General features: G+C 37.8%; 1 protein-coding gene across 4 annotated transcripts in view; it reads left to right on the forward strand.

Moving 5' to 3' along the window:
- Positions 1 to 11,457, forward strand: part of HEATR5A (HEAT repeat containing 5A) — a 65,610-nt gene extending 54,153 nt beyond the window's left edge. For 3 of the 4 annotated variants that reach the window (XM_084207336.1, XM_084207338.1, XM_084207339.1), the window contains 7 exons: positions 1,263 to 1,390; positions 2,309 to 2,456; positions 3,632 to 3,904; positions 6,131 to 6,355; positions 7,839 to 7,993; positions 9,329 to 9,542; positions 9,821 to 11,457. In XM_084207336.1, coding sequence (XP_084063462.1) covers positions 1,263 to 1,390; positions 2,309 to 2,456; positions 3,632 to 3,904; positions 6,131 to 6,355; positions 7,839 to 7,993; positions 9,329 to 9,542; positions 9,821 to 10,122 — 1,445 coding nt within the window. In that variant the 3' untranslated portion in view covers positions 10,123 to 11,457. The remainder of the gene's footprint in view (positions 1 to 1,262; positions 1,391 to 2,308; positions 2,457 to 3,631; positions 3,905 to 6,130; positions 6,356 to 7,838; positions 7,994 to 9,328; positions 9,543 to 9,820) is intronic. The other variant, XM_084207337.1, reaches the window with a different exon arrangement.
- The last annotated feature ends 5,480 nt before the right edge of the window (positions 11,458 to 16,937 follow it).

A 16,937-nucleotide genomic window follows, 5' to 3' on the forward strand; every position in this document is an offset into this window, starting at 1 on the left:
ATGAAACTGTTAGCAAATAAATTTTTAATTATTCAGACTCAACCTCATCATTCAGTATTGCATCTTTTAGAAAAACATGCATTCAGAAAAATTCCAAGTCCTAGTGAGAAAATTGTAAGGCATTTCCCCAAATGTGGTACAAAAAACACTGCGAGCTAAACAAGCCCTAAACAAATGCTTATTGCTCTGCTCGTAAACATGCAAGTTCAAGGGTGGAATTTACAGTGTTTGTACCAGCACAGTTACAGAGTGTATGGATTGGTTCCACTGAAGTACAGTTTTACATCACACAATAGTTTATGGGTTGGGAGGGACTTGTGGAGATCATTTTGTCCACCTCCTGCTCAAGTAGGGTGACATAAAGCCAAGTGCCCAGGACCATGTCCGGACAGCTTTTGAATATCTGTGTGAATGGAGAATTACCCTCGCTGGGCAACCTGTGCCAGTGCTCAGTCACCCACAAAGTAAAGAATTCTTTCCTTACATTCGTATAAAGCTCTCTTAAGACTCCACTACTGCAGGAGCTAATCAGGTAGTTGAATTCAGTTTCAGTTCTTTAAGTTTACAGAATTAGGCATTTCTGGTTATATTTTTTTCTGGGCTTCTCTTTTTTGTCTTTCTTTTGGAATGAGTTTGTGTGACTTTGTTGCATATGTCTTCTTTTGAATCCCAGTATTTCTGCTGAGAGCCAGGTCCCTTTTGAACTCCATTGCTCTCTCAGCTAAAAGTGGGACTTCTGATACAAAAACTGCTCATTTCCCCTGCTTCCTCTACTGCTTAGTGCATTTACAAGCTTAGGCTTCATGTAGTTTACTTATCTGGTTATCTAGTTGTCGTAGTTAGCATTTTTTGCATTTTTTTTTAATGGGGAAGATAAAGCCTTAGAGTTTGTGAGCTACTATTACTTTCAACATTTTCTTCTATTACGTAAATCAGAGTGATTAAGGAAATACTCTGCTCTATACTCATTATGAATTGTCCTGTCTGTTCATTGGACCTTGTGTTTTATTCACAAATTGCTGGAGTTTTATTTATGTTAGTAGCCAATTATAATTGGGTTTCATAGTGTTTAGAAGGTGAAGTTTCTTTCATTGTTTTGATGCAAATAGAGGTCTTTCCCCAAGATATTAACAATAGGAGATGAATTCATTTAAAATGCTACTTCTATAGGTGCTCGGCCTTCTGTGAGGTTACTTAGTAGTGGAAAAAAATTACTTCTTATAATTTCAAGTACACATGGGTTTTTTTTCTGATGCCTACAGGAATTAGTGTGGAGTTCCTGTGCTCTCCTCAGTCAGATGCAGCAATGGAGAATATTATTGCCTGCTTACATGCCCTGCAGGCACTCTTCGATGTTCCATGGCCAAGGTCCAAAATAGGTGGTGATCAGGTAATGCATAATGACCAAACGCCCCCCAGAATTAAGGCATAGTTATAATCTGAAGAGCACCTCTACAGTCTCTTGTATTTCCAGGGATCTTTAACATATAAGTAGTAGGTAAATTATATGCTTCACCCAAATCCAAAGCTGTAGAGGGAGGAGATAAAAAAAGAATACAATGTGGAACCTGTGAGGTGAGGGGCAGAGAATTTGAGGACATTTCATCAGGAAGGAGTAATTAGATTAATAGGATGAGAGCCAGGTAAAGACCAAATTCTGGAAAAAAGAGTTCTCTTACTCTCTCTGTCAAGGCATAGTTGAATTAATTCTGTTGTAAAAATCAAAGTTGGCAAAAGGAGACTGGACAAAAGCAGTGATACTAAAAGAAGAGAAAAAGGCAAAACCAAAAAAAAACCCACACCACAACAGTGATCCTAAAAAGAAGTAGTAGATTGAAATTTCTTCTTCTTTTTCTTTGAATTAAGGTTTATACCATCCCATATGCCATGCAATTGTCTGACCCAGTGAAAGTGGTAAAGCCTGTGGACATGGCTAAGTTCTGCTGATTGTTGAGCTCTGTCCAAGGAAATGCATATAGTGTAGGAGGGATACACTGTAGTGTCCCCATCTTCAAGAGTTAAGAAGCCGGAAGATAAAGATTTCTTTGGCTTTTTCAGTTGTTTTAAGTGCCCTATATCTTAAATAACTGTGGTAACTATTTTGTTGGGAGAATTGATAGGGACTGCTGTTACGGGGAGCTAGGAGCTGGATGGTGAAGAAAATGCCAACTCCTGTGATTGTATCAATTACATTGTGTTCCTTAGTGAAATCAGTCAGAATAATACTGTTGGCTTTAACAAGTATTAACAAGTTCCTGAAAACTCTTGCATTAAAATTAAAATATATTAGATGTTTTTCTTGCTGTAGGAGTTGGGTGTAGAGCTGCTGAATGTTTTGCATCGACTGATACTGACCAGAGAGTCACCTGATATTCAGCTTGCTGCCCTTGAAGTGGTTCGCTTGATTCTTTTTGCAGCTCAGGAACATGTGAAGGAAAAACGGAGAAGTGCAGAAGGTACAGTCCTGTGTGAGATGTTTGAATACCCGTGATCAGGGTTAAAGCAATTCTTTCTTGGAAAACTGGTTTCTGAGATGTGTCTTAATTGAAGTCTTTCACAGTTGGACTCTAATTCTAGTTTACTTAAGACAGTCCAGGTTCCTAAAATAAGAAATTCAGGTGGTATGATAGATAGCAGGTGGTTTAGGTGTTGAACAGAGGGCAGAAAGTGAGGAGAAAAACTGCAGAAAATGCAGCTGGTCAGGGAGGGAGGAGTCCTAGTGAAAAGCTGGGGTCAGCTGCAACTGAGCAATGGACAGACTTGGTGCACACAGCTGTTACAAGCCAGGTTACTCTGATTGTAACTGTTGTAGTGTGTTTTTATACTTTGTAATACTCTGAAGTAGTGTGGGTTTTGTATCCCTGTAGTTTTCCCAAATAGTTTACCCCAGACTGTACCCCCTTTCCGTTTACCTATGTAATCCTTCTCCCTTGATGAGATCATCCCCAGATCCCCACCCTGGCTCTCTGTCAATCACTCAGCATCCCATCCCCTCCATCTAGAAGATTTGGTTCAAGACGTCGAATGATTAGCCAGAGGCCAGGGGTCAGCCCCCCAAGACTTGTTTTATACGCTGTCCTACATGTCTATCCCCTTGGATTTACCCCTGCCAGGAGTGGGCCCCTTTCTTCCACCGATGTCTCTGGTGTCTCTCCTGCTGCAAAGGCGAGTGGCCTGGCTGCCCTCAGCACCCTCGGGGCACAAGAAAGTGTCTGCCCGCAGTCGGGGGTGTTGGGGTTGCTTCCCTGGTGTATGCCTACTCGGGCCTGGCTGGGGGTTCCTGAGAGGCACCCAGAGGGACAGGGACAATAACTTCCTAACATGCATTTTCTGAAAGGAAAAAACTGGGAGTAGAATCAAAATGCTTGTATCAGGTGACATCTTATTGGCTCAGTGCCTCAGGATCTTGTATGTCAAAGTCTATTGCACACCCTTTTGCCTTTTGGCAATCACTGCATAGTTTGCTTATTCAGAAGGATGGGTGTTTGCTAGTAGAATTTTGAATACATACCCATGCACATATATATGTGTCAAGATTATAATTTGGTACTGAAACAGTCTTAAGAAGTAAACTTTTTGGAAACAAGTCACAGCCTGCAGACTTCTACCATGTTTCTTGTTTTTCTTTCAGTTGATGATGGTGCTGCAGAAAAGGAAACATTACCAGAATTTGGAGAGGGCAAAGACACAGGGGGACTGGTGCCTGGGAAATCATTAGTCTTCGCAACACTGGAGCTGTGTGTTTGTATTCTTGTCAGACAGCTTCCCCAGCTCAACCCTAAATTGACTTGTAGCCCTGCAGTTCCACCTGGAAAACATCTGTTGCTGTCAGAAGATGGAAGTAGACTGGTAGCAGCAGCATTAGTTATTCTCTCTGATGTTCCTGCAGTCTGCTCTCCTGAAGGTATGCTATTTCATCACAAGAATGGATAAATGAAAGAATATTAGGCCCTTCTGTCCCTTTGTTATTACCTGATTTTCTTATCTGGCTAAGTCTGGCAGCAAGTTTTGTTGATTTGCTTGTGATAACTTCCTTTTCTAATTATTTTTTGACTGTCAAATTGCAAAACAAGTTACAAAACTGAAGCAATTAAATTATTCTCCCACCCTATAGCAGTGCAATTAATAGGTTCATTTTCTACAGGGAAGTATGCAACAGCTACATGATTATATGCTACTTGAATTGTCTTTTCTGGAATTTATAATGCAGACATAAATTAAATTCAGAAGGGAAATGTGTGATGTTACCTTTCCATCATTTGAACATTAGCAAACGGCTGCAAGGAGTTATGGTTGAATTCTCAGATTAGTTGACTTTTACCCATGATTCATTTTGAATTCACTTCAAACTTTAGGATGGTTCCCCATCACTAAGGCATTTACCACTCCTGAAAATTTCTTGTTTTTTTTAAAAATTTGTTCTCTGCTAAATGATTCCTCTGTGGGGAATATGATGCTCCAAATGGAATAGCTGGCAGCCCTTGCAGTCTTGTAATGTGATGATATGCTTTCTTATTTTCATCTGCAGCCCATTATTTATCAGTTAAAAGTGAAAGGAAATAATCATAGCATCACCTAGATCTGAGGACAACTATCTTGTATGAAAAAGAATCTGTGATTTTCTCCCACTGTAGTTATTTTGTCTTTAGCTTTGTCCATGTTATTCCACAAACAAACAGCTTGCAGGATCAGACCACAGGGAACATTTACAGTAGAGAAGTTAAGCATTTTGTTCATGTGACTAAAAAGAGGAGCTTAAGCTTGCTTATATAGTCAGTTGAATAATGAAGCACTCCAAAAGTTGGCTCACATAACCAAAGAGATTTCCTCTGTGGAATTACATAATTTTTTCCCCTTTAAAGGTAACTGAAGTACAGTCCTGCGACTGCCATGTCTCTTACTTCAGGCACCTGTCATGATATGTTTACATGAAAAAATTTGCAAGTAAATGATGTTCATGACCTACATTTCCTACTGAATTCCAGCAGTAAATTTTCAAAGACTGGCTGTTCAAAAATAGATGTCCTCAGCTTCAGAAAATACTTATGCATAGTCAGAGACTCTCATTATTCAACAGGTCTCTCATGAGCATCACTATATTAAAATCTTAGCAACATAAGCATTTTGCTATTTTGGGAATGAGATAAGCATATTAAGCCATATGCTTAACTCTGTGCTTTGCTGAGTCATAACTTAGGACAGGGGCAACACGTAAGTATGCAGAATTCTGTATTACTGTTAGATTCAAAGACATAAAAATAAGTGAAAGTGCTATGCCAAATTATTCCTGTGAATTTAGAAACATTTTTAGTGGTTTCTTACTATGACTGGTCAACTATCAGATTCTCAGACATGAAAATCTCTTTATTAGCCTATGGAACAATCTGCCTCTCTCCTTAGGTCTTCTCTTTTCCAAGATGTTTTTTGGAGGCTTCTATTCAAGTTCTAGGGGGTTTTATACATATATTTATTCTGAAGTCCTTATTACTCTTACTAAATTCTTGACTTCAATGATTTCCTGGAGCAATGCCATCCTTAGCTAACCACACATCATGCGATAGAAGTATTTCCTCTTGCCAGTTTTGAAATTACCCCCTGTTAATTTCCTTCACTGTATTGTCTTCACATGCAAAATATACTTAGATGCTTACACTTCGTTTTCTACTCTTCTTTCTATATAGTAGTATATCTAAAGAATTTACTGTGTACCAGTATATATACTAGTATATACTGTATGCACTACTATACTTTGTATACTTCATGTCTTCTCTTCCATGAGAACCACCTCCTCTGTGGTTCTGATCTTTGTGTCTTACTTTTCTCTGAATATGACATAATTCCACACTTCGTGTAGTATATTTTCCATCAAGGAAAAGATATACAATGCTTATTTTAAAGGGGAAGAGGTTTAGGTTCACTTAAGCAGTCTGACTCCCTGTTTGCTATAGCAGGCCACATGATATTTCAAATCTTTTCTTCAAATTAACAGTGCCTCTATTCACATATATGCTTAAAAATTATAAATTATGCATAAAAGAGAGAATCCAAGAAAACTGCCTCAATTTTTTTTAATGTAAAAGGTACCTGCATTTTTTTAAATTTCTGTGAAATGATTTGCATTGTTTTACAGGAAGTGTTTCAGTTCTTCCTACTATTTTGTACCTAATTATTGGAGTACTTAAAGAAACAGCTGTGAAATTGCAAGATGGCCAATTACCTCTGACAGTTGCTGCATCTCTACAAGCTCTGAAAGGGCTCTTGTCTTCTCCAATGGCTCGAGCAGAGAAGAGTCAGAATGCTTGGACTGATCTTCTGCGCAGTGCTTTGGTCACAGTGCTTGACTGTTGGGATCAAGGTAGGCACAGATATTGGGTTTTTGAGTTAAAAATGAGAACTATTTGTGTGAAATGTTGTTTGGTTTTATTTAAATTGAATTCATGTACATCTAAAAAAACACTTCTCTCTTAGTCACAAGAGAATTAGCTGGTTACCAAGCACTATTGAAACTGTAGTACAGTCTTGTCCCTACAGTCCATATGAGAAGTCATCATCTATAAAAGTATGAATGTGGGTGTTGTGATTTAAGCCCAGCTGGAAATTAGGCACCACGCAACCACTCGCTCAACCCTCACTCCCTCTTCCCCCCACCCTAGTGGAGTGGGGAGAAGAATCAAAGTAAAACTTGTATGTTGAGATAAGAACAGTGTAATAATTGAAACTAAGGTAGAATAAAGTAATAATGGTAAATTATAATAATGATAACAAAAAGAGAAAAAGAAGTGATGCACTGTTTACTTTCTTACCACCTTCTGACCAATGCCAGACCCCCTTTCTTGAGCCCAGATCATCTGCTCATCCAAGTAACTCCCCCCAGTTTATTATACTGGGCATGATGTTACTGTATGGTGTGGAATATGCCTTTGGTCAGTTCAGGACACCCATCCCAGCTATGCTCCCTCCCAGTTTCAGTTGCTTATCTTCTCACTGGCACAGCATGAGACTAGGGGAAAAGTCCTTGACTTAGGATAAACACAGCTTAGCAAAAACCAAAACACCAGTGTGTTATCAACACCATTGTCATTCTGAATCCAAAACACAGCCCTGCAACAGCTACTGGGAAGAAATTAGCTGTACTCCGGCTGAAACCAGGACAGTGGGTTTGCAGGCTTACTCCTATGTTGTTTAGTGCCACAGTGTAGTTTCATGATATGAAGGCATAAACAGGAGCTATGGCTTCAGTGTACAGCTGCACATGAGACAGCTGTCCAGTGAGTGCAGGTTCTCCACTGAGTGTTAGTGTCTCTAGTGAAGCAAAGGGTAATAAAACAGTAGTGCAAAAAAAGAATTTTTTGTCTTGAATCAGTTTGCTGTATGCTGCTGCTTCAACTTCCTGAGTTTGTAGTATTTTCATTGTTTCTTATGTTTAATCTCTTACATTGCAATTGGTTGTTGGAACTTCTCTTTAAAAAATTGTTTAAAGCTTATAGCAAAAGAATATATATTCTAAATGCAAATTTTATATTATTCTCAAATAGATTGCACTCTAATATGTCATACCAGCTCTTCAGAGGTATTTATTGTACTTTATACAAAGAAACAATGGAATGGGAGTATGCTGTAATTTCTAAATATGCATATGATCACCCCTGAATTCCCATTTTGTCCTTAGCTTTTATTGCAGTACAAGTCCATCTCACTGTATCAGGGGATGCCATGTATCTGAAAAGTGAGACTCCTAAAGAAACGTAGACATTGATATTTCTGTTCTGCCTCTTTTTACCACATAAACTCATAGAATTTTTAGTGTGAATCTAACAGTTTTCTTTCTTTGTTGATAGTAGATGGCCTTCTCCAAGAACTCGATGAAGTCAGCCTTCTCACTGCTATTACAGTATTTGTTATGTCTACCAGCCCAGAAGTTACCACTGTAGAGTGCCTTCAGAAGCGTTGTATTGAGAAATTTAAAACAACACTTGACTCAAAAGATCCTCTTGTAAGTACTGGTTAAGTTAATAGAATGTCACTACCATACTAAATTAATATTAGCTTATTTTAGTTGTTCCTGTGTGTTGATGGAAGTTAATTCTCTCCTGACTATATCTGTTGTATTTTGAAATAAAGTTTGAACAAGGGAGCAAGAATATGTCCAGCAGTGCATTTAATCATTGTTCTGTATGCAATTCTGCATTCCTATTTTTTTACTGCATCAGACTCAGTGCTTTATACATTGCTAAGTAAACAATACAGTTGTGTGGTGGTGCAGGCACCTGTCAAATTTTATTTGTTCATTTTATCTTCAATACACAGAGAGTGTCTTTTGCACAGGAAATCCCTCAGCTGTGAGTCTTTGGGAGCTGGGGCAAGTACCTTTACAAAACTGTTACTGTTACTGTCCCATAAACATCAGCTCCTGGCAACTGCTGGATGCAGCTTATTGAACTAGATTCATGTTTTCTTCTGACCTAGCATAAATGTTTTCATGTTGTGGCATTAGATTATAGTGCCACAGTTCATATATTACTATTCTTCACAAAAAAAAATGTATCGGGGAAAAAAGCATTTATACAAAGGGGGTTTTTTTCACTTTCAAAGTTTGTCTGTGAGAATAACATGCATTAGATTTTGTATTTGTTAGAATTCACTGCAAGCTGCTTTTCTTGTATCTCCACTAGCTATATTTGTGTAGAAATAGAAAATCAAAGTTTCACTTACTTGAGAAATAGCTGTAAGACAATACTTTTGTAAACTTTGGTTTTCACTGTTAGGAAAATTTCCTTGCAAATATGACTGCAAGGAAATATTAGCATGCTTTTGCAAATTTCATCCAAGTATTTAGGCATCAGAGCTGTTCAGAAATTATGTAGGCAATCAGCAGTTTCAGTCCTATTGACTTCCAAAGAGATGCAAGCCGATGCACCATTTCATGCATTTTAAAATTGTACCTGCAGGTTGACAGGAATATTGCTTATATTTTAAGCACCACTTTTTTGGTATTGCACTTTAGCTAAGAAGAGAGTATTTTCAAAATAATACTTATCTTCAAACAAAAATGGTATTTTTTCCTTAACTCAAAAATGTCAGAAGATATAAGACTTGATGGAAGGAAACAGAATGTGTGATTAGGTTTCTATTAATAATTGATTACAAGTTATAATGGTCCTATAAAGTATTATACATGAGCAGCCTACAACCTGATGAATTTTAAAGTTGTGAGGCACATTTTTCGCTCTCCCAAAAATTTTATCTGACAAGCTGTTAGATTTAGGACACCCAGAGATATATTTTGAACTATAACACTTTTTAACTGCAAATTTCATTTTCCCTTTAGGTACAGTGTAAATGCTACCAGCTGCTTCATTCCATCTTTCAGCATCCAAACAAAACTGTGTCATACCCTTATATCCATTCTTTAGCACCATCCATTGTGGGTAAACTGCAGGAAACAGAAAAAGCAAAACCTGAAAATGCTGCTGAACTTCAAGTCATTCAGGAGGGAATAAAGGTGGTTACAGCTCTGACAGCTGCTGCTGAGGAACAGCACCGTAAGTTACTTCCATTTCTTGGACCCAAAGCATTGAAAAGGCTCAAAGTTGCCATAAATAACAAATTTAAAACCAAAATGACCGCTAGGAATTCAGTCCTGGACACTAATTGCCAAGAAAATTGCTCACAGGAATGTTGGGTTTTTTACCCTGCAGTTCAGCTAACATTTGCAGCTTCATGGCTTGAATTACATGTTAACTTACAGAAATACTTCCAGTTAGAATTTGACACTATTTTTAAAAACTGTGTATTTAAGTTCTGTTTTCCATATTTGTAGGTGCTCACTTGGTGGCCTGCTTTCTTCCCATCCTCATTTCCTTTCTTTTGGATGAAAATGCGCTGGTTTCTGCTACAATCTCGGCAAAAAATTTGCATGAGTTTGCTTTGCAAACTCTGATGCAGATTGGTCCACAGTACTCATCAGTTTTTAAAAAAGTCATGGCCTCCTCTCCAACTATGAAAGCCAGGCTTGAGTCAGCTATTAAAGGCAATCAAGAAAGCATCAAAGTGAAGACTACTAAACATGCAAAAAATCCTGGGAAAAGTTCAAGCATACAGCTGAAGACCAATTTTCTTTAAAGCCCCATATTGTCATTTTACACACTTTGATATCAACAGCAAAAAAGTCCCTTTTAATTTCTAATCACAGTGGATTGTCATGAGTTGATATCATGTATTTCAGTTTGTGCTGAAGTATTACAGGAAGTTTTTAAGAGAAAGCAAGTTTCTAGATAAAGTTCTCTTAATGTCACACTTCTTAAATATCTCTAAAGATTATGAGTAAATCAGAGGTCATCAAATCTGTATTTTTTTATTATTTTGGACTAAAATATCAGAAATGCACATGCATATGTTAAAAAAAAATATAGTATACTTTACCATAGATATATTTAGGAGCATCCCACACTTAGCCATTAAGTTTTTTTAAAAATTAATATTTTCGAAAATGTTACTATAATTGGTTTTTGGATTTAACAGGGACATAAATTTACTTACAGGTTGTAATCTATGCTAATTACTAATTTAACACACTGCATCATTCATTAAACAGATTAAATATCCTTGTAAGCCTTATAACAGTTTATTGTTGATCTCAGAAAATTCAACTCAGTAAAGGTAATATGGATAGCTTTAATCCTAATAACATCTTGAGCTGGCCAAGATGTACCAAATGCTGTGAAATACAGCTCTACAACGCTTCTCTGGGGACTGTGGCTCTTTCCAGAGTGGAACTGTCATGCTTATGTAAGGATTGACAGGCTCTGTGCCTTGCTGCTTGACACAGTCTCACTTTTCAGGATGTGTACTTTGATAAGTTTGTATTAGGGGAGCCAGGCAATAGCTTACATATTCTGTCCAGGACTGGACAGCAATCTTAACATACTGTGCCTCAATTCAAACCTCTGCTCTAAGTGGATGGACGTTCCCTGACCTTTGAATGATCACTGATCTATACATGTAACTTGATTTCTGTATCTCTGCAGTGAGAGATGGAAGTATTTGAAGTCACTTTGTCTTGTGTCAATAAATAGAGTGCAACAAGCTCATAATAAGGTGTAATTAACATTTTTAGCAAGGAAAATATTTTAATATAGAAAAATAACTATCAAAACTGCAATGGCTACAAAGTATTTTCTAAGTACGATGTATTGACTTCTTTCTTAATACAGTATTACCTAAACCAAACACTGTCAAACTGAGGATACTCTTTCCTTCTTGAATCTAATTGCTTTAAAAGGAAGAAGAAAAAAATATTTACAGAACTGAGAAACACACTGTGACTCAGGAAGAGTGTGATGTACTGTATTTTATTAGAAGTTTTGTATGTAAATATAATTGTAAATTGTACAGCATTAACAATTTGACCAAAGTTCTAACAATTCTTTTTTCTAATTTACATAAATAAAGCTAATTTTCTTCACTCAATATTTGTCTTAGTTATTTTATCCAGTAGCAGAGGAACTCAAAGGACTTGTGTATCAGAAAAAAAACTGTTGTATTCTGCCTCAAGGAAACAAATGAATGTTTGGATTGGTTGCATGAAGGTCTGGGACTTGACACTGCAGGTCTTTCTCTGTTGTGAGTAGCACAATGAGTACATAAGTAGGAGCAGGTAGATTTTTTGTGTGTAAATCCCTGGTTTATGCCAATTGCTGAACTGTGAGAAGATGGTTGAGATGCCTTCCATCTTTCCATGGAGAACCAGAAGTCCTGTGTTCCACCTCTTTATTGAAGTCAAAGCTATAGTTGCTGGCTGTGTTAAAAGGAGCTTGTATTAGATTTGGCAGTTATTCATCTTTATCTCATTAGTATTATTTTATCATGTTGCTTTACCCTTCCAAGTTTACTGGTGAGGTTTTTTTGTTTTGTTTCCCAATGCTGCTTCTGGAAAATCATAGATTCTTAGAAAACTCAAAACATTTAGATGGAAGTCAAGTCATGTTTGCTATCAAAATGGCCAAATATATTGCTGAGGAAGTTAGTTGCTACAAAAAGTATTTGTGGCTACTTTTTTGTTTTCTGTCATGCATAGCAATGTACCAACATTTTTTTAATGCTGAGAAAACAATCTATTGAAAACCTACTTTCCTCAAAAACTTTTAAGAAGCATACTCAAATTGCAGGAGCACCAAGGAAAGCTGTTAAAAGCCAAAAATTAAAGTTTAGTACAGCTTAGTCCTAGATTTCTTAGAATGTCTTGTTGCAGTAACTCACAACTGAGGCATTGAGAAGTGTCATAATTTTGTGATTTGACATTTCTTGATCAAGTCTTGTGGCCACACGTGGAAAAGTGGAAATATTTTCAACATGCCTTTCTATTGTAGAAGCAGAAATTATTCCAATAAAGAAAACTGCTGTTAATTCTTAATGTCAGTTGTAAATTAGGACAAATGTGTGGGCTTTATTTATCCAGATAATTAATTTATTCACATAGTAAAAATAATACCTGTGTCCTGAATTCTGCTCTCTTACATACACATAAAACAATGAGTTGGATCACATGAATGATACTACTAATTTAAAATTTTATAAAAAATTCTTACAGATAGTACCTTGTTTCAATTATAAAAAGATTTTGGTCTTTATATATCAGGTGTCTTTGATGCAGTCTTACAAGGAATTTGCATAATTCTCTTTTTTCCTGAAGAAATAAACAAGACGACAGAGTAGTTTCGGTTTTAATTCCACTCATCCTTTTTAGGTATTGCTTGACATGCAAGCTCTCATGTTTAGCCAAGCAAAAAGAGCCAAACATATGTTTAGCCATAAACCAGAGCTCCACTTTCAGCACTCCTCCTTCCTGTGTCCCTTGTCTCTCCTCTCATTCTTTTTTGTGCCATTTCTCTACAAGAACCAATACTTTATTTCCAGTTAATTGTCTTTGCAATGAAGCATGTGGTCTGCATGCATGTTTACTTTTTGTTTCCACTGTTTATACAAGAAGTTGAATGGGTTTGTGTGACAAAAGATCCTGTCCATGCCTAACCTCAAGTGCATATATACACATATGAGTACATCATGGAATGTACTATTAAAGTGCTATGCAGGAATTATTTGCAGACAATTTTCTGTTGACTGCAACAAACCAAAATTGGTCAAAACTGTGCAAAAGCATCACACAGCTGGGATGCAGTGGGTTCTAATTGGACACAAGTCTGTAGCACTGTGGCTGCAATAACAGCTTTTCTGTTAGTACTGCTTAGAGTAGAATAAGTCTGACACTGACCTGCTGCAGGAGTTCCACGGTGCAGGAGTCACTGTCAGGTGACTGACAGAGGTATCAGTCCAGTGATGCACATATAGCCATAAATTAGGATTATCAAATGCATAGGAAGCATAACAGATTCTTCTATTAATGAATTATCAGTTACTAATTGGAATTTTCAAGGAGATTTTTCCCCTCAAGACTGCCACAGCAGTATCAAAGTGAGTGGTTGCAATTGCAGGAGCAGTGGAGGGATCTAGGATCATTTGCTGGTTTATCAGAAGTAACAGTAATACTGCTTAATAGAGAATCAGGTATAAAATTCAGCAGCATTTCAATATAGCTTTAATTTGAATAAAGTGGGATGTATCTGTGACAATAACAACATGTGAGGGGTCACCATGACTGTCTCCTCTAAAGCTTCATCCCTGATGTCAACACTAGCTATACATGTTTTGTTTTCAGGTTCCTGAAATGTCATTCTCTTATCAGTAGAAAGTCAGAAACAGTTTCCAAGAAAAATATGATTTGTTTCATGACCAGTACTAGTCTACTAATGAACCACTTGTGCTTCCTGCCAGTGAGAAACCTAGCCAATGATACTTCAGACTAGGCAAGAAAGCAGGGCGAAAAACCTTAGGCAATTAACACTTTGTTTAGGAAGAACATACAACAAGGTGGATTACCTGTCCACTTCTCTGCACTGTGGCATCAGAAACCACTGCAAGAGTCACTCCACTTTGTCTTGAAAGTAGCATTTCTTGGCCAGCCCTGATCCTCTGGGTGTCCCTAGATACTGCTTTTTGCACGTGAGAGCCTCTGATCCTAAAAACTGGCTAATAAACGGACTTTCCTGCAGCCAAGTGTTAAAGGAAGTGCTCAGATTTGTCTTCAGCACTCAAGCTGGAGCTCTTGCTGTAGAAGACAATTCACAGAGGACTCCCATTCAATTAGCTGAAGTATGTAGCAAACAGTTCAAGCTGTTTAATGGCACTGGGCTATAGATTCAAAGACAAAAATTAAAAAGCATATTTGGCCACACATGACATGATTTAAAGTAATGAATATTGAAAGTTGATTATGCAAAGTAAAATGAGCCAGCTGCATTTGATACATGAAGTTATCTGCACAAGGGAACTCTAAAGATGTCAGTACTACACCACCAACTTATCCAAAATGTGTGGTTCTTACTTGATTTTGATGTACAGCTGTGGATTTTTGAAGCTTTTTTTTTTTTTTCCCCTAAAATATTCTCTGGATAATAAGTGGTTTATTCCATATAACAATGAAAGGGGAAGTTACATCTAAATATAGCAAAAGTAGGGCTGAAGATATTGTCTGAGAAGCAGGTCAGTGCAAAAGCAGGCTTTTAAAACCTCCTGGAATATCCTGTGGTACATTAACCCAAATTCACTCACTCTGCAGCCAAATATCTGTTTTGGTCTGTGGTCCTATGCCAATTCCATACTCCCATTTATCTGAAGTGCAAAAAAAAAAAAAAAAAACCAAAGAAACCCTGCTGTTTGTGTGTGTATTAGTACATATACTGCCTGTGCCAGTTTGCCTACTTGTTGCACAGAAAAACTTATGGATATAAAGAGGTCTGCAGATGAAGAAAATCTGTTTCTAAAAGTTGCTGGCAAGGAGCTAAATTAGTAATGACAAAGATTGATAAAGCCCCATTCTAAGCTACAGCCTTATAATCTGCAATTTGTAGCCTAAAAAAAAAGTGCTTTTTTTAACCACTGTTAATATTAATGCATTGAAATTTATGTGAACTATCTCACTGCCAGTACAGAATTACTGAGAATCCCTGTTGCTACCAGAGGGAATTTATTTTTTCTATTATAACCTTCTCTTGGAACAATTTTGTTTATGGTATTTTTGTAAGCATTTTTTTATTCCTACTGCATCAGTTCTCTGTGTCCTTTTCCATGAAAAAAAGAAGGTGGTTTTGTATGAGACACATTTTCTGTGGAAGTATGAAGTACAGGCCTCAGGGATTCTGGAAACAATTTTGATTTATATCTAAAAATAGAAATATTATGCAATTTGGAAATACAACCTATCATTACGAAGGCAAATGTTCTTAACCTCATCTTCCCTCATGTAAAATTCATGTCAAACACTAAGAAAAAATTGTCACAGATGCATGCATGTTTTATGGGAAACACAAGGATAACTGGTTCAAGCTGCTGCCACCAAATTAACCTAAAATTCAGTTAGGGGAGTAAAATCATTCACTTATAAGAGAAAAATCAGGTACTTCTTCAAGTGCATTTATTAGATAATAAAGGATGGAATGAAGAGGGGAAATAGAAGAAGGCAGTACAAGTGAATGCATTTTCCCCTCCAATGTGAGGCACAAGGTAGGGTGGTATTCAGCTGCCAGGCCACGTAATGTGGCTAGGGGAAGGGTAGATGGGCTTATTTTTAGTCCATTCCTCCCAGTTCCCTTTTGAAACCAACAAATCTGGGTATAATTTACTTTTGTACATTGAGAATTCTTAAGCTGGTTGGAGAGAATGTCTCAAGACTGAGTGGTCTTGAGTTGGAGCCACAACCAGCTGGAGCACAGCTCTAGGCACCCTCCATACCATACAGTAAATGCAGATACAGTCAGACCCCTGGGGCTGAAAGACCTGCAGTCTTCTATCCTGATTGCCCCACAGAATTTCAGAGACATGTCCCTGTCTAGGCACAGGGAGAAGAGATAAGTCAGGGAGCATGGGATGAACCACCAAAGCCATTTTCTCTGTGTGGGGGCACAGCTGCAGCTGGGGAAGCTATGAGTGAATTTTTGAATTTTAGTTTCCTACCTTCCCAATTGGTTTCTGAGGCCACCTGCTCCTCACACTGGTCCATGCAGCTATGGCTGCTCAGGAGCACTGAGGGGTGTGTGGGTGTGTGTGTGTGTGTGTGCATTGCTCAGTCACTGTTGGTGGCCCAGATCTGTGCTGAGACTGTTGCTAGTCAAGTACTACCAGACTTTGTGGATAAATTCAAATGATAATGGAAGTGAGCTGCCTTCACATTGGTCTGGCCATAATGTAAGCATGTCTCTCCCTGAGATCCTTCAGAGCAGCAGCTGCTGAAGCTTATCAACAGTTGTATTTATCCACACAATGCCCTGCTCATTCTCTGCCCTTCCAACAACATTCAGAACCATGAACTGCAATGATTTAGGATAAGCAGCAGTCATTCCTAAAGACTTCTGGAGGTTTTCCTGGCCAAGACATGGCTGTTGCATGTACTGGTTATAGAGCAGAGAGACTGCAGAAGCAGCTACTGCCTGTGGAAACCAGCTGTTCCAGGCTGGTTCCATCTTGGCTGGAACAACTTTACATTTGGTGGTTAGGATTTGAAACTCTATTCTTCACTGGCTTGTTCTGGACTTTATGGCATTGAAAGCCATTCCTTTAGGTAATTTTCTCCTTCAGGAGGTAATGAATATATTAACTGTCAGGAGTTCTCTCCAGACCCTCTAGGTTTGTGAAGCTGTACCTAGACTACACAGAATTCCCCCAAAACAACTAAATTTTTTTAAATCTGTATATTTCTAGTAAGTGGAAGGACTTAGGCAGACATGCAAGTGTCTAAAATCCAGTTCCTCTTCTTGCTAGCATCCCAGAACTAGAACCATGTGCAGCTTGCTGCTAGAGATCAGACCTTTCTGGTTGTGTTCCTT

Source organism: Fringilla coelebs, assembly GCF_963513975.1.
Source record: "Fringilla coelebs genome assembly, chromosome: 6".
Taxonomy (NCBI): Eukaryota; Metazoa; Chordata; class Aves; order Passeriformes; family Fringillidae; genus Fringilla; species Fringilla coelebs.